General features: G+C 38.3%; 4 protein-coding genes across 5 annotated transcripts in view; 2 read left to right on the top strand and 2 right to left on the bottom strand.

Annotated features, from left to right (window-relative positions):
- Window positions 1–1,571, top strand: part of LOC113685717 (uncharacterized) — a 41,371-nt gene extending 39,800 nt beyond the window's left edge. The window contains exon 71 of the mRNA XM_089181680.1: window positions 34–1,571. Coding sequence (XP_089037806.1) covers window positions 34–180 — 147 coding nt within the window. The 3' untranslated portion in view covers window positions 181–1,571. The remainder of the gene's footprint in view (window positions 1–33) is intronic.
- Window positions 1,572–2,486: 915 nt separating this feature from the next.
- Window positions 2,487–5,470, bottom strand: LOC113685718 (uncharacterized). Of its 2 annotated transcripts, XM_027203255.2 has the most exons (5): window positions 5,305–5,470; window positions 5,050–5,088; window positions 4,874–4,912; window positions 3,423–3,590; window positions 2,487–2,626 (listed from the first exon to the last, which is right to left on the bottom strand). In XM_027203255.2, the coding sequence occupies exons 1-4, from the start codon at window positions 5,396–5,398 to the stop codon at window positions 3,427–3,429; spliced, it is 336 nt and encodes a 111-aa protein (XP_027059056.2). In that variant the 5' UTR covers window positions 5,399–5,470; the 3' UTR covers window positions 2,487–2,626; window positions 3,423–3,426. The 2 variants fall into 2 exon arrangements, with proteins under 2 accessions (XP_027059056.2, XP_089037835.1); XM_089181709.1 differs by lacking the exon at window positions 5,050–5,088.
- A 4,251-nt stretch (window positions 5,471–9,721) lies between these two features.
- Window positions 9,722–14,778, bottom strand: LOC113685720 (uncharacterized). The gene is made up of 6 exons (XM_027203256.2): window positions 13,948–14,778; window positions 12,833–12,984; window positions 12,162–12,390; window positions 11,831–11,941; window positions 11,441–11,562; window positions 9,722–10,724 (listed from the first exon to the last, which is right to left on the bottom strand). Exons 1-6 carry the CDS (start codon window positions 14,681–14,683, stop codon window positions 10,437–10,439), a joined length of 1,638 nt encoding a protein of 545 aa, XP_027059057.2. The 5' UTR covers window positions 14,684–14,778; the 3' UTR covers window positions 9,722–10,436.
- A 406-nt stretch (window positions 14,779–15,184) lies between these two features.
- Window positions 15,185–16,699, top strand: part of LOC113685725 (mitochondrial substrate carrier family protein ucpB) — a 3,279-nt gene continuing 1,764 nt past the window's right edge. Inside the window, exons 1-2 of the mRNA XM_027203261.2 lie at window positions 15,185–15,405; window positions 16,604–16,699. The exon at window positions 16,604–16,699 is cut by the window's right edge and continues 67 nt beyond it. Coding sequence (XP_027059062.1) covers window positions 15,333–15,405; window positions 16,604–16,699 — 169 coding nt within the window. The 5' untranslated portion in view covers window positions 15,185–15,332. The remainder of the gene's footprint in view (window positions 15,406–16,603) is intronic.

Below are 16,699 nucleotides of genomic sequence, written 5' to 3'. Positions count from 1 at the left end.
ATTTTTTTTGCTCGTTTATGAGGATATTTTCAGGTCAAAGATGGAAAGTGGCACCACACGGTACTAGAAGTGGACACCCCCAAACCACACCGCCTTCCCATTGTGGACATAGCAGCTTATGACATTGGAGACAGCGGTGAAGAGTTTGGAATAGAGATTGAAAGACTGTGCTTCACTTAACAAAATGTAAAGAGTCTTAAAATATTTCATTTATAGAAATCTATTTGTGTTTATTACTACAATTCAAACGATTGGTTTTCTCCCTCCTAGAATTTATTTGAAGTCACTTAGAGTATAGAACATGAGAATAACTTTTTATCGTATCTCGCTGCTGTGAGTTTGTTTCGCTCTATTAGAAAGAATTTGCGTCTGCGAGGTATCACTATTGGTCAAAACAACTCCATTTAAAGCCGTTTTCAATTGAGAGTCATAAAACCAAAACCAAGGTGATCACAACTACCAATAAAAAAAGAGCAGCATCATCATTTACCAATGAGAACTCAGCGACCTGCTTTATGCGTGGGAAAACACCAGTGGCAAAGTTTGGATTTGTTTTACTTTTGCATTTAATTGGTTGAGAGGGTGGGACAAGTTTTCTGGACCAATCAAAAGGCGAAGTAAAGCAAACCCAAAGTAGTCCAGGATCACTCACGATACTCTCTTGGAAAATGCTCCAAGCCACTGCAACTACGAGTGTAGGTTTCTCCCAGAAAATTTCACTTTACGGTGATTTTTTTGTCTTGTAAAAAGTTCTCCTTTGCAGGAAAAAATATGGCCAAATATCTCATTAATGTTTATGTGACTGCAGAAGCTTCCGCGAAACGAAGATGCTTTTCGATTCATTTAGAAACATCAAAAATGTTGTGCTTATGTAAGCCGATAGAAATAAGTTATTCTGCAAGTTCTTAAAATGGTTGTTTTTCTTCCTGAATCTGATGTTCAACAATAAAGATTGACACTTCTTTTAGGATTTCTTGCCACTTGTTTCGCGTGGCAGTTATTTCAAGTAAAGCTGCATTAATTTCAATCATGGGCATGCCAAGACAATCATTTAGCAGGGCTACGGTCAGGAGCTAATGGAAGAAGAAAAGAGTGTTCTTGGCCGACATATTGTTGCTGTAATGGTCAGAGTGCGAAAGAGTTATGGCAAGAGTTCCCGATGTTTTGTATGTACATTCCTCCAGATCGATTCGAAGAAAGTTCAACATCATTGCAGTATGGTCAGACCAAACATGATCTTTCTATTGCCATAATTAAATAATTCCTTGACATAATGTGTCGTTCTTCGGTCTCAGATATACAATTAGAGAGGTGCGGTTTCCCTCACGGGAAGAGTTTTATAACGCTAACATTTGGAACAGCACTAACGAACGTAAACTTTAGGGTGTGTCCATTGCCATCGAACGAAACAAAACAACTGTCTTGTCGTTTAATGTAACAATGAAGTCAGCTAGACTGATTTAATAGTGCAAACAAAGATGTATTTAAAATGCTATATTTCCATCGTGGAGTTTTTTTCTGAACATTGTAAATGAAAAAATATATATAAAGTTGAGCTCGAGTTACTTTTATTAGACGCCTTATTTCTTTTTTGTCAGCAGTAGTAAATTGAACTTTTAATTATTTTATTATCGTTATTATTATTATTATTATTATTATTATTATTATTATTATTATCACTTGGTTTATTTTTGGAAGTTGTTACCAGCTAATGGTTTTCCAACGGCTATTTAGAAAAATTTTCGGACAAGGAAATTTTCTTAGTCTAACTCGGTGAGTTCTGCTGGTATCAGGCACAGGTTCTGGAAGTTACACTGACTCATCAGTGCCGATGATTTGAAAAACAGAAGATATGAAGTGGCTGTGCATGTATAGAAAGCTTTTTCTGAGAAGTCGATGTTATCTCTCACGAGAAGATAAATCGTTTGCACAAGGAGATAATTAACGTTCTGTTTGTTATGTATAGTAGTAGGATGCTGAAACGAAAGAAAGATTTGACGACACACCTTTCAATAAAACCGTGCCGAATGCAGCTATCACTCGCATGTAAAGTAAGCTTCGTAAAACTAATTTTTAAACTTCCAGCATAAAATAAAAACGAGTTCTCTATAAAAAATACTTTTATCTGAGAGGAAAGTTGAGTTTGGTCTCATGAAAAGTAAAGGCGCCATGTTGAATTATCTGGGTACCATGACAACATCGATGTTGTCATGGTACCCATGAATCATTTTTAGTAATCAGAAACTGAAAGGGTGATGATGCATCAAAAGAATTAACGATTCGCTGTCTAGAGCTACCTTGTTGCTCCAGAACTTAGCACACCAGAATATTACATACAGGTCACTGGCATACCGGTTGAGTTTTTCTCATGAAAAAATACGTTGATGTTGCCTTAAAATATCCACAAACCCGCAGTCTATGTGTATATAAAAACGCTATACAATTTCCAGCCATTAGTAGAACTTTCATAGAACGAGTATATTCAATTTTCTTATAGTTTGGTTTATTAGTAGTGTGATGTCAAAAAAATTGTCACAGATTTAATAAGTGATACAAAGTTTAATTCCATGTTTCAAATAGCGAAGAAAAGCTAGCGTTATCTCGATCTGTCCACTCTTCATGTATTCTGTTCGAAAAACAAAAGAAAAAAATTAGAGCTGGGAGTCGAGAAGAAGGAAAGGGGCAACAAAACAACTTAGTGTAGCAATCACAAAATTAGCTAATATGCATACAATGAAGCAAATGATGACAGTCAGAGGAGGAAGAAAGTGATGGTAATTACCAATTAGTTTACTAGCAAATATGTATGTCAAATATATTAGTTTTATCAACTGAGTGGATAATATAAGTTGGCCAAAGTGTCCAAAGCTGACGTTTCGAGCGTTATCCATCTCTGACGATGGGTTAATGTTCAAAATGTCACCTTTGAAACTCTTCATTTTGGCCAATTTACATTATCAACTCAGTTGATGAAACCAAATTGTCTTCAGAAACTTGATCCCCCAATTTGATGCCACCAATTCTGTTTGGCACACATGCACGATCCTTAAGTTAACACTCTGTCACCATATTAGGTCACGAGTACGCAACTATCGCTTATTGCACTTTTGGTTTGCAATCATGCTTACGGGTTTTATTCTCAGACATAGTTAAAAACCGACGGCAAAACCCCAGAGAATACCATGTAACACGCAAAATCCCCAAGAGTGATAAGCATCGAATTTCTCGCAACAGTATCACTCCGGAATCAAACATTAAGGTCATGAGGATAAAGATCTAAATTTGGACTAAAGAAGCTCTGGATTGTTAAGGAGATTCCCCTTAGCAGCACCTTGAGAAATGTAGAAAGAAAAGTATGGAGAATATGCATACTGATGTCAGGTTGTAAAGGGATGAATTGTTAAATGAGATCTTCTGCTCACCCTTTTATTTCTTCCCACACACTCCACAGGTTCGCCGGCATACATCGTACACGAATCTTTGGCGATTTTTCACGTTCACAAATTTATCATTGTTGGTTATTATGCACATTCTACGAAACATTCCGCAATAGCCAGGGTTCTCATCCACACATGACTGAGTCCCTCTCTCTGTAGATAATTATGAAAGATTTGTTATCAAGTGCTCTATCTGCGAAGGGTATGGTTCTAACAACCAGAGTCGCGCCTTAAGCCCCATTGGTGTGGCCTTCTTTGCAGCCGTTTGGTGGGATGCCGCGAACAAGACTCCGAAAAAGACCACGTTTTTTGCATCTTGTTAGCGTTATCTAACTAAAGAGGGGATTCTTCGCTTAGAAGGTTTGCTCTCTGAAAAAGTTGAACATGTAACTTGACCATATATTACCAAATTATCAATGAACAAAAGGTAATATTAGTAGTATTTTGAGGAAGGAATAACATATCCCGTAATGGTATTTGGAAGATTAGCTGTGAAAAAGTGCCACGAATAGGAAGTTTGTCTGCAATTGCACTGAGGTTCTCGATTTCCGCCATTTTCTTGGGTCCGGTCTTCGCTCCTCCCGAGAGGGACTTTGGCGGGTCATTTCCCGAATCAGCCCCGCCAATTGCTCTGGAAACTCGCGCCAAACTAGCAACCAATCAGAACGAATTCTCGCGCTTAAGGCAGTTTTTTTTGTTCTTTTTTTGAGTTCCGATTGGGTTTTGTGTCATTCTCCTTTGTTCTGGTCGGTTGTTTTGCTCACGCTGGGTTTGGAGTTACAACACTTAAAACGGACTTCACCCAAAGTTCAGTTTGTAGTTATTCCATCATGCAAAAATGCTTTAAACTTTCGTGTCCTAGTTCTTTACCATCAAAACGAATGCAATGTATGTCGGGAATGCATTACATATTTTATAGAAATCGTGCAGTTACAGATCATGTATCACACTAAAACGTGATCAAAACAAGTGGCGGACAAGGCTTAGAGTTTGTTTTCAATCTATACGCGAACTTTTATACTAAAGGAGGTGTTCTTTGTTATAATTAGCAGATGAAAGAATTCAAATTCAGTTAAACATTTAAGAAGCATGCAAACTTGTATACTAAATGGTTTTTGGTTCAACGATCCTTGCACTTCTACTTGGTCTTAACATCAATTTTCAGCCCTGTCTGCCAATTTTAGCATCGAGACTTTGCTAACAAATCTAAAAATATTCCCTAGTTTATTATTTTCGCTGTTCTCGTTCCTTTTTGGCATAAGAATGCATCGAAATCTCAGAGAAATTTTTTTTTGATCAACAGTGCGAATTAAAGGACAAAAAACTGTAGAAGATATCGAGAATGCGGAGTAGACAACAGAGGAGTTGTCTCTGAATTTTCTGTTTCCCAGTGCTGTTAAAACTCCCTGAACGACTAAATACACACAGCCACTCACCATAAAGGTCTATCGCATCATCTGTTCTCAAAGGCACATCTGAAAACGATAGAGAACATGTTGGTTATGAGAGAACAAGATGCTATGAGATACATTTTATGCGATAACAGATGACAGGAGTTAACCAGTCTCACTGAACAACTTCTTGTAGATACATAAGCCACCAGCGTACTTACCATAAAGATCGCGCGCATCATACCTTCTCATTGGCACGTCTGTGAACGACAAAGAACGCGAGGAGAATCAGTGAAAGGGATAATCAATACATTACCAAGCTAACAGATGACAGCAATTGACCAGCTGATCACATCACCTTTACATGACAGTAGATTTTCCGATACAAGAAAATGACTCTAAACTCCAGCTGCAGAAGCTGACGACCATTTTTTTCGCGTCACTTTAACAACTATGGGTATAACAACTGAACTCACCATAAAATCTTCTGCGGTACAGATCAAGGCCTTTGGCCTGGAGTATCACAGTGCAAGCCACAATAGTCAGAAGCAAAACTTGAAAGTTGGCCATGTCTTCAATCTTGGATCCCTCCGGAGCAAGTTACCTTGAGTCTCTCGCGTGTTGAGTTCCTCTTCCAACACTGAGTGGTCAAGGAACAAGGGATCTCTTTTTAAAGACAAATCGTGGAGATCAGTTTTCGTACTTAATTGACTAACTGTCCGGCTTAGGTGGGCGTAATAATGTATAACGTAATCCGCCAACCACTTAGCGGTCAAAAGTTCATTGATACAAGGCAAGATTCCTTGCATGGTCTGAAAGTCTACAAGGCTGCAGCCCACATTTGAAGTTTAAGGACCACGTTTCACTTCCACTTCTCCAAAATAATTCAGACCATAGAATGGGCCGCCACAATAAAAGCATGCCATGATCATTGAATAACAAATGTTTAGTTACAAGGACGTATTGTTAAAAAACAATTTGTAAGGGGACACGAAGAGTTTTGAGCGGTAATAGGATATCGGCGATGGCGTTACATATTACCAATGTTTGTTCAAGGAGTGAGTGATACACCTCACCTGCCGTCTCAATAACAATTGAAGAGGGCCTTGGCAATTTTTCAACATCAAATTACTTGATGGAATTTTAAGTCATAACAACACGTAAGAAGGTTTTTGGACTTAAAAAGGAATTCGAGTCATTACAAGATGGATTTTTCACATTCCCAGACGAAATTATAGTCCTGAGGGAAGGATGTATTTTTTTTCTTCTTTCAGTGATTGAAAAGTTCCAGGCAAGAGAGCATGGTCCCTTTTTCTACTTGATAATCCAATTCTGCACATGTGCCCGTAAGAAAAAATATTCACGCCCAGCTTTCGCAGATAGATAATCATGGTAGACTTTGTCCTTTTTCTGACGTGCACGATCTCGATGTGGGCTTATTTAAAGGAAAAAATATACACTATCCCACTGTTGTGGGTCGTCTATCTTTAAAGTATCAGGTCAAAAGTCTCAAACTGCGTGTATGAATAAAATTAGTACGATCATGTCCTACGCAAAAAATGTTCACATCAGTGTCTTCATGAGCCTACTATTTTGGCCGCATGTTAAAAATCACACCAAAACACGACACGTTTTCACATAGCAAAATCAGAAACTTCGTGAAAACGAAAGTAAATTAACAACTGAGCTTTGATATTGCAGGTGTTATTACAGTGCTTATTTCTGGTTATGATGTAGAATAACATGACCATGAATTGTAAAATGTTATGAATACTTTTATTTACGTTTTGCAAAGGGTCTGTTCTTGTTTTTGAACCACTTGCGTATGGGAAATGGGTCTGTTAGCCCACAGATTTATTTTAACCGCAACCGTACGAAAAGTATAATTCATTTGATAAGTGAGAAATGATCCAAAAGGGTAAGATTAGAGAATGGGCGGATGGCTCATCAACTGAAGGAATTAATTTAAGGTACCGACGTGACTTGTCTTGAACCCACCCTCCACAAAGCTGTTCATTATATTTGCGGCTTTTGATCACCATACTGGGTATAGGGTGAACAGATTGCAAAGATTACCTTCACAAACTGATGTTAATTTTTTTGAAAATATATCAATGAAAAGTGAGGAGGAAATTCTATAGAATGAAGGCTTTGGTATGAAAATTATTGTATTAATGAACTTAAAATAGATAATTAATTAATTTTAACCTATTTTTAACCACTCATTGGTGTCACAGAATTGTGAAATTCGAAAATTTGGGTTTATCATACCTCTGATGACGTAACAACTTCGTGTTTAAGATATCACTGAGGGAGATAATCTTCTTTCAATAGCCTCTGTGCATTATAGTGGCTTAAAGGTATTATAAATCAGTCTTGTTGTTATGATCCAACCGTATGAAATAGACCATAATTTTTACTTCATGAGACAGTTATGAGCCTTATTATAGCTTACCCTCAATGGCAAGCTATTGCAAAACATGACATTCAAGCTTTTCACTGAATTATGCACAATTGCGGTAACCCTTTCTCAGGATACGGAATCTTTGAAATGTCCTCATTTTGAGTGAAACTTGATATATTAAAGTATCACATTTAAATACATCCATCTGCAGTGTTATGAAGGTTACAAAGGTGTATCATAAACATCAAAATTTCGCGATAAGCAAATACAGGAATGCTGAGATATTCGGTTCTCTATATCATTCCCAGACACACCTTGTAAATCCACAACTATGCAAACAGACCAGTTGAGTTCGTCAATTCTAAAGAATAATTCAATTTTAATTTTGCAGTACCGGCGTTCCCACTTTGTCAAAAAACTATTTTTAATTTCATCTGCGAAATTCAATCTAAAAACATCTGTCTGGTTTTTGATGCTTCTAATAACCGTAATAAGTTGTTTTGCAAGAAATTGTGGATCATCGAAGTTCCTTCCAGCTGACCTTTTTACCCTAGACGTGAGTGACGCTACAATTTTATATCAGCTCAACGCACGCTATCAATGCGTGTCTAGAGCAAGCAACGTGCGTATGCGCTGATATTTGAAAAGCGGTTTACATTTAAACTTTGAAAAAGATATATTGTTTGTTGTCATATTTTGTACCATACGCCAAAAGAATTAGTTGATATATTTCAAGCTACAGAAATTATGTCCCGATGACGTTTCTTTTGGAAAAAAGAACTCAATGACCTCAATAAATCTTATCAATAAGTTAAAATATAAAAAAAAATTACACAGGCAATCCTGGCAAATCATTTACAAAGAAAGACTTTTTTAAATTTATCAAGAGAGGTGGCAAGTTATAGTTTTCCCCACAAAAATTTTTCAAGGGAGTTCACTTTTATACTGCGCAGCTGAATTCTGTTTGTTCGCTCGTTTATTATATTTCACTTCGTTTTTGTCTGAATTTTCTAATGTTTGAGTTGTGTCAGTTACTGCTTGTATAATTTTAGTATTTTTCTTCTTTTTTAACCATAATTTAATTGTCACGTTAACACTCTTGTTCACTGCATTTGGGTAACATAGCCTCATTAAATCATGTCCCTCTGGGCCTTCTGAACTTCTCTTGAAGAAGCTAGTTTTGAGACAGTTTAGTTCGTTTGAATGTTAGATAAACAAAAGAATGGAAAAGGTTCGATGTTCCTTCAGAATTGAGGGCCAAAAAAAGTCTTCGTGGAAGCAGCGCGCTTTTTACATTCGAGTTTACATGTCATGACTGAATAACCACAGAATTTGGAGAACGACTAGTATTCAAAATTTATCTTTTAAGCTGAATTTCGGGATGAATTTTTTAACTTGGGCACTGAAGTGAAGCTTGTATTACAGGCGGTGCAGCAAAGGAACCACCCGAAGTCGAACGAACTCCCTTAAATCACAAGCAGGCACCCAGAAAGAAGTGACCGCGATCGACCCGGACTGAACGACCTGGGGGAATCTGGGCGACCAAGCTTTGGAAGTTAAGTCACGTCGATAACACAGGTAACGTTTTTTAATGGTTATTCCGGTTTTTTTGTTTTTTTTTCACATATTTTTTTACTTTCGCGCTTTCTTTAAATTATACCGCCCTATTATATATTTCCTGTATCACGCTGAGTGCTTTAATTTATTTTAGCTTCAATCCAAATCCCCTCCCGGCATGTGTTTGTGTGTTTGAGTATCTCCCGCAACCTTTGGTAAGTTTTTGTCTCGTCGTCTCTTTGTGACTATTCTTCCTGTCTTGCTCATAAAGGCCTTTATCTCTGCTTTCTAAGAAATTTTCAGCTTCGTCACATTAAAAGATTAGTAAATTAAGTGTCGAGTAAGTAATTGTTGATTGAAATGGGCCCTTGCCTCTTAAAAATATTCATAACAAAAGTGACCCAGACTTCTACAGACAAACAGTAGACTGAACTTCAACAGACACAATGCTCTGGCTGACCCTGAATATATATATTCACGAGGTTGTAGTAATGTCTATCACAACTGACAATCCTTTCACCCTTGACACCCTAACATCAGTATCCTTTTTCTCCACACTGTTCTCTACACATTTGCTCAGATCCTATAAGGAGAATTTGTTTAATAATCAAGAACTTCTTTATTTGGTGATGTTTTCCTTCTTTCTTGTGACCTTAATATGGTAAGCGATATTGTAAGGGGAAATCACAATGTAGATGCCAGCCACTCTTTAGAGGACTGTTCTCGGAAAACTTTCCGTATAACCTCATTAGTAAGTATAACCTTATTGTAAGGCATTAGTCCAAAATGTATTCAATTGTTTTTGCCATTGTTTTGTTTCTCAAAAAACTGTTTGCATAATAAAGTATGGAAGAACATGGAAATCTCTCTCTGCTCTTTCCAAGAAAATCAACCTAAATAATCAATTACTAAAGATAACATTAAAGACTAGGTCCATCACAACTTTTATTTGCCATAAATCAAATGACATTGTCAAAGTTACTTCAAAATATGTTTTCTTGTCAAAACACCTATATCTAATCACCATCTCACTAACTACTTGTACCTGGAACTGGCCCCCTTTTTGTCAACCATCAATTTTTTTAGAATTTTTCCAACCTGACCACTAACACTAAACTGTACAAAGGTAACTGGCTGGTAAAAAAAACAAACAAACAAACAAAACACTACACCATTCAACATCTTATCATCAACATATTATCTAGAGCTGCACAGTTTCCTGTGAGTACAGTGCATATAAATTGAACAGATACCATTCTGTTCCATAACCTGCTGATTGTAACTGTCATGGGTACCTGGGCAAAAACTAAGGGTACTTTACCGTGGATTAGTCTCCTGCCTTTAAGGAGTAGGCAGGGAGAAACTGCTGATCAGAAGTAATGACATATTAGATTTCTAAGTCTTAACAAGGAGGCTGGAGGCAACAAATCCTCCCTACACTTGATTAAAAACAACTGCACAGAAAAAGAAATGTTTGACTTCTCCCACCCATCTTAGGGGGTACTGAAACATGTTGCACACTACTTACAAAATCACATGCTGGTTATTTAGTCACTTTTCAAGTCACTATTTTAAGATACATTTACAGCCAGTGCTGTAAATACATTTTAAGCTCCTTGCTGGAAGAGCTTGTTAGCCACAGCCAGGTTAGGACCAAGGAACATTGCCTGTCATTGGCTGACCAGGCATCACCACAGTGATATTAGGTGTCATGCTTGTTGTTGCAACAGCCACACCTGTGGTCACTGGAACTGTAGCCACAGACACACCAGGTGGCAACATCCCTGGCAGCAGAACCTTATCCTTAGCACCAAGACTCAGTAAAGCATTGATCGTGGGATCTGATGACACAGCAGCACTGACAAGTGCAGATGGATATGCAGGTATTATGTGGCCTCCTTCCCCTTGCTGTTGAACTTGCTGGACAACTTCAGTCTGAGGAACAAACATTTGAGGAGGAATGCCTTAAATACAGTGTACCTGCATATTAAGTTTATTTTTTGGTACATTATTGTACCTTTATTATCCCACAGAACTTACAGCTTGCTTTGCAAAATATGAGGTGCCTGTAGCCTGCATAGACATCTTAGTTCCTCTACCAGTTCCCTTACCGCATGTTTAATTTTCAGTTTCATCATATTAAAATATACATACCGGTAATTCCTTTTATTTCTGCTGATGTAATGTAATTACAAAATGGCAAAAAAACAATAAAAATTCTACTGGTAAATTCATTGTTATCTTTGCTTTCTTTGCTGATTCAGACTTCAGAAAACCCCATTAACTTGACTAACTTGAACTCCGTAAACAAAATCAAATTTCTCTTGATTAGACCCCATTTTTTCAGCCATTAACTACCAGCTACCTTGATTATGGTATATCAAACTCATTTCATTTTCCCATGTAGTCCAAGGAGTGGAGTAGTCCAAGCATCAGCAATTTTAACAATAATCAAAAGCTACCTTTAATAAGCTAGAGTGTTGAGCTTCAAGATTTTATTTAAATGAACCCTAAAATTTTTCTCACTAATTTATCCAAGGTTGAATTGTGATAACTGATTTGAAACATTGAAAAGAAAATTTGATCTGTTTGAAATAATCAAACAGAAGAAAATTATTTTAATCACAACACGCCTGTACATGGGTTTTTACCTGTAGGTGCTGTGGCATAAAAGCAGTGTACAAAGCCCTTACTGACGACTCCTCCTCTGGGTTCAGTGCTTCTTGACGCTGAGGAAGATTGATTGTAGCACTGCTTGATGTTGTTGGGATACCTTCCACAAGAAAAATCAATGAGTACCATGATAGTTGTATGCAGGCAGAAGAACATACATGTCCTATGCTACAATGTTTGTTGCTTTCCAAGATTGTGAAGGTGACTCAGATTATTGGTCTACTTTGATCTGGGACCATTTTTTTACGCATTAGAATGACCTCTCCATTGCTGACAATGGTACATTCGACACCATCCTTGGCCAATCAGAGCACATTTTCTTCAAGATTACAAATGCAATTTCACAAAAAACTGCTCATTAGTTCTACCTGTAGCTGGTGGTAATATCTGGGTGACCACAGCTTCTGGTACTGTCACTGTCCTGGACTGTTCAACCGTTGTAACCTGTGTCTCCTCCTCTGTATTCTCAGGATGAAGACCTGACAAATCAAAGACTTACACTTAAAATCTTAAGATCTTAAACCTAATTCTCCTAGCAGATGATTATAAATACATTTCTTCAATCACTCGTTATAACTTTTTGAGCTTCAATTTAACAATCTCTTAACAAGCACACCCCCTAGATTAGGGGCATCTCTCCTTAAAAGCACCTGGGTGCTTATTTGAGGAAATACAGTATTCTTGGTTTACTTCAAATACCTTCTTCAGAGGGGTCATCTGCTGAAAGGTCACCCTGTAATGATACATCACCAACCATGTCCACATCCTCTTCCTGAACACTGTTGCCCTGTGATCCAGAGTCCTTGGTCTGTTTGTTTGTGTAATATCTTTCTGATCGTCGCTGTTTTTTCTTCAACTCTTTGTGTTCCATCTGTAGTGAAATTTGTTGGCTCTGCAGCTTATTGAGGTCAGACTGAAGCTCACTTATCTGAGATAAAAGATATACAACAGATGATGAATCCTGACAAAAATGTAAACTACATCAACCACAAGTTGCCAAGACCACATTATTATTACCCAAGTATTTTATTCCATGAGAGGTTGTTGGTGCAATGGTAGGCTTATACATGAAAGAGTGACTAAGAGGAGACGTGGTAACCTGATGGCTAGTGTGCTGGACTCCAGGTTGAGAGGTGGGCAAAACACTTTACTTCCACAATGCTTCTCTCCACCCAGAATTAAAAATTGGTACCAGCAAGTTGTTGGTGAAGTCTGGTGAAATGCCTGGGGGGGGGCAGGAGAAGGGGAATGAAACTCTTGGTCACTACATGATGAGGAAACCAGTTTAAGCTCTGGCTGGGTGGGCCAGTAGTGAGGCTTGTGTACATACCACACCTTACAAGTAGAAGTGAATAAAAGAAATACCTAACCTCTGCAGTTGCATTCAATGATCTTGCTTCATCCAGTTTCTGCATTATTTGCTCTTGTAATTCTTTGTTGTTCTGCATAAGATCATCAATTTCAGTCAATCGCTCCTCTCTTTTGAGTTTGTTTGCCTGAGATACTTGAGTCTTTTTTGCACCTGTTGGAAACAATAAGACCAATACAAATGTAAATTGGTGGCCTGAAAAAAACAAATTACATCCCTAGATGTTATGAGTATCAATGAGAATTCACCAGTATTATTGAAACAAACAGATACAGGAAACACACCTCAAAAACCAAACATCTGTAGGTACCCTGTTTCAGCTATTGGGAAGAGGGGGGAGGATGGGGGAGGAGAGGACACTTTATCCTAAGCAAACACAATAACCAACATGGTACTTTGACCCTTCAACCCCACAAGTAATCAAAAAGAAAAAATTTCTCCATACAATATCAATACAACATCAAGCTGACAAGGAGTGTTAAAAACAAATTCAAGAGCTTCTTTGGTGGGTGATGTTTCCCTTTACTCTTGAGACCTAATGTGTGTCTCTAGGGTGATATTGTAAAGATAAATTACTCTCAGGATTGAAAGGGTTAATAACATATCAAGAAAGTGAAATAACATTTATTGACACAAACATAAACAATAACCCAATAAAAAATTATTTAGCTATTTCCCAAGCTATGAGGTGAATAATTGACCTATATATACCACACAGAAACCAAAAAAATTAGTTTATTCCTGTTGATATAACATAAATGGTCGAAAATAAATCGCTCATGTGTGATTTTGTCTCTTTGGCTGTGCAGCGGTAAATAGTATTTCCTTATCAACTAATAATCTGGCCAATCAGTGCAAGTAAAAAGCACACCTGTGTGGTATATTCTGATCATAACAATAGTGATAGTAATAGTAAAATAATAATTATGATGATAAAATGAAGCAGAGGCATATGACTATATGCTTCTGAATGATTAAAAAGAAGGGAAACCTTATAGGATGTCAACAGCCACTTGTCATATCAGATTTCATCCAACATCAAAGGTAGCTAACCTCAAGATGTTGACAAAAACGATTTTGCACATTTTGCAGACTAAATTATCGTGAATCACTAACCATCCATTTCGTCGTCTGATTCGGAGACAAACTTGGATCTTGAGTGACCATGCACAAAGGTGAAACCACTGTCACGAACAACTCGCCTGGCCATTGTAAACAATTCATCACGTCGAACTAGAAGTGTCGGATCTCGAAGACAAAGCTGTGCTGCGGCTTCATTGATCATTTGTTCGTGTGAGTTCAGAGTATTAGTCTTGCGCTTCTTGATATCTCGACCGTAAATTCGCGAATGATCTCGGATCAACTGCTGTCGTTCAGGATCGAGTTTTTCCCAGTCGATAATGACCTCCATCGGCGGGAGCTTCAGCTCCACAACTCGTTTCTCTGGACCGCCTTTACCGGCACCCGAGCTGCTTCGCCGCTTTCTTCCAGCACTTGTCGACGTTGTTGCAGTAGTAACAGGCGATGAATTGCTTGACTGAGGAGTTCGATTGACTTGAGGTGAAGAAGTCCACTTGTCCATCCAAGATCCGGGACTGATTCGCTCCGGAGAATTGCCTCGTTTGCTTTTCCATTCCACCAAAGCTTTCTGCAGCCTTCGAGTGTGAAGTGGCTTCGTCGACATGCCAACCAACGCGACGATTTCTTTAAACTCATCTTCGCTCGCATCGCAGAACTGTTGTACATCGTCTCCTCCTTGTTCGAGGAAGCTAGGGTAGTAGTCTAACAGGTTTGCCGCTCTGAGGACTGAGTGAAGCTCTGCCTCTCTCTCCTTCTGTCCTGGAGTTGCCATTTTGTCGCTACTTTCCCCACCCTACAAGCGTGTAGACGGCAGCGATGGCGGCGAAGCTTCAAACAAGCAGGGCGGAGGCCACCCCAGAAAAATTCACTTACTTGTTTCTGATTGGCTAATTATTTGGGAAATATGTCCACCCTACCCGCGTGAAAAAAATCTCATTGGACAGTACGGGGGTGATTGACAACTGGCCGGGTGTAGGATAAAAATAACATAATTATCCCTTGTGTCCCCTTGTTTATAACCGTTTGATTTCAGATTTGAGAATACCTGTTGGTAAATAAGTTGACTTTACCGAGTTTTCTCCACTTACCATTCATTTTTAATGCTTAATTTCGAACAGTGTCTTTGCCAACAGACGGTCAAGCTAAATTATGCGGACAAATTAAAAAATTTATCAAAAATCTTGTCGAAATGACAAAATTCTCTCAATTTGACAACGTCATTTAAGCCCCAGTCTGTTGACAGAAACCAATCACCACCACCGGGAGAGAAAAAAATTGTCGATACATTAAATTGTAAATGAAACATTGCCGGGTGCTTCACATGGCCTGAGGAAAAAATATTGAGTGGTTTTGTCCTTTTGAAACATTTGACTGTTGTTGACCTCAACTAATTCGGCTAGGAACCACGTTGAACCTTAAAAATGTCTACACAATCATCGGAGAATTTAACTAGATTTGCGCTAAGCGGAATCTCTAACATGTGTGGTGGAGCAGGTAGGTTATGGTAGTGTCCTGAATTCATTTTAATTCAGCCATGCTCGATTTAAGTCTGTAGCTCTATGCTTATGATCAATGAAGCAAGCTTAGATGATGACATTAAAGTGATAGCTTGAAAGCTCTATCGCTCGACAAACACCACTTGCTAGCATTTGACACGCTATTTTAACTATAAGGCTACGTTCACGCGGTACCAGACGAATTTTCGACCGGTGGAAAATTCGTGCGTTTAGGCGTTTCGTTCACATGGAACCACGCCAAACGTACAAAAATTTGAACGCCCAAGCGTTCAAAAATTTGAACGTGAAAATCGAGGCCGAATTTTTAGCCGGTGCAGTCAATAATTTGACCGCCACGGTGTGTAGGTTAGGAAGCGTTCTGTGCATTAGGAGGCGGTAAAAGCACAGACGAGGGTCACAAACTTCAGCCGGTTATCAACTTTATCTGAACAGAACGAAACTTTCACACAGTTACACGTCAACAGAGTGTCCGGTCGAAATTCGTCCGGTATCGTGTGAACCTAGCCTAAACCTGAAACTGCAATCTAGTAACGCCAGAACTACCTTGACCTTTGCCAACCAAACGTCGAGCCGTGTGAAAAAAAATTGGTGAAAGTTTTTGCAGCATTTATTGCCTCAGTTTCGAAAAAATACTTAATCTTCGGAACTTTCACGGAAATACGCGATCAGGCACCTTCGGTTATACACATCGGTCCTTGTTTTGATTCGTTCTTGGTTGTTAATAAGGAAGATCTCTGGGATGATGGAACATCCTCCTTCCACAGTTCATAAAGTTTAAAACAAAAAAAAATTAACCCGTTTCTAAAGAAAAAATAGTAACCTTTTTGTGGCGATCAGATTAACAACCAGTACAATATGATTTTCCTCTTGTGTCACAAGACAACCAAAGGAGGAGGTAATTTGTTTTATTTTTGCTGGATGTGTGCTATTGGCTTGTGAGACCTCTACCCCATTACAGTCTATTCTGTGGCCAACTATGGACCCCATCTTATAAGCATTTTGGTATTACAGTAATAACTTTTTAATCGTGAAACCTTATTTTCTAATCTCTTCTTACCTTTTATTAGGAAGTGCCCCCCCCCCCCATCCCCCCTGGGCTATACCTCCATCTTTCGACTTAGGAGCTAGTACATGGCTGTTCAGAGTTAAAATCTTTTGCTTCATTTATTTTGCAGTAACAAACCCCATAGATGTCATCAAGATTCGCATGCAACTTGAGAATGAATTGGGCTCAAAACATAGCAGCAAGAATATTTTCAAAGACCGTTATT

The sequence above is a fragment of the Pocillopora damicornis genome, chromosome 9 (genome assembly GCF_964200805.1).
Source record: "Pocillopora damicornis chromosome 9, jaPocDami1.2, whole genome shotgun sequence".
Classification (NCBI taxonomy): Eukaryota; Metazoa; Cnidaria; class Anthozoa; order Scleractinia; family Pocilloporidae; genus Pocillopora; species Pocillopora damicornis.
Note: the sequence above shows the minus strand (reverse complement) of the source record. Positions and strands in the feature narration are given on the sequence as shown.

Bases quoted from the DNA above. Each gene is read 5' to 3' on its own strand.
- LOC113685718 (XM_027203255.2), bottom strand. From the start codon at position 5,398: ATGGCCAACTTTCAAGTTTTGCTTCTGACTATTGTGGCTTGCACTGTG. The intron at 4,913-5,049 runs GTAAGTACGCTG...TATCGTTTTCAG, and splicing joins TGATGCGCGCGATCTTTATG to ATGTGCCTTTGAGAACAGAT. The intron at 3,591-4,873 runs GTGAGTGGCTGT...AATTATCTACAG, and splicing joins TGATGCGATAGACCTTTATG to AGAGAGGGACTCAGTCATGT.
- LOC113685720 (XM_027203256.2), bottom strand. From the start codon at position 14,683: ATGGCAACTCCAGGACAGAAGGAGAGAGAGGCAGAGCTTCACTCAGTC. The intron at 12,985-13,947 runs GTTAGTGATTCA...TGTTTCCAACAG, and splicing joins ATCAGACGACGAAATGGATG to GTGCAAAAAAGACTCAAGTA. The intron at 11,942-12,161 runs GTATTTGAAGTA...TTGATTTGTCAG, and splicing joins AGATGACCCCTCTGAAGAAG to GTCTTCATCCTGAGAATACA.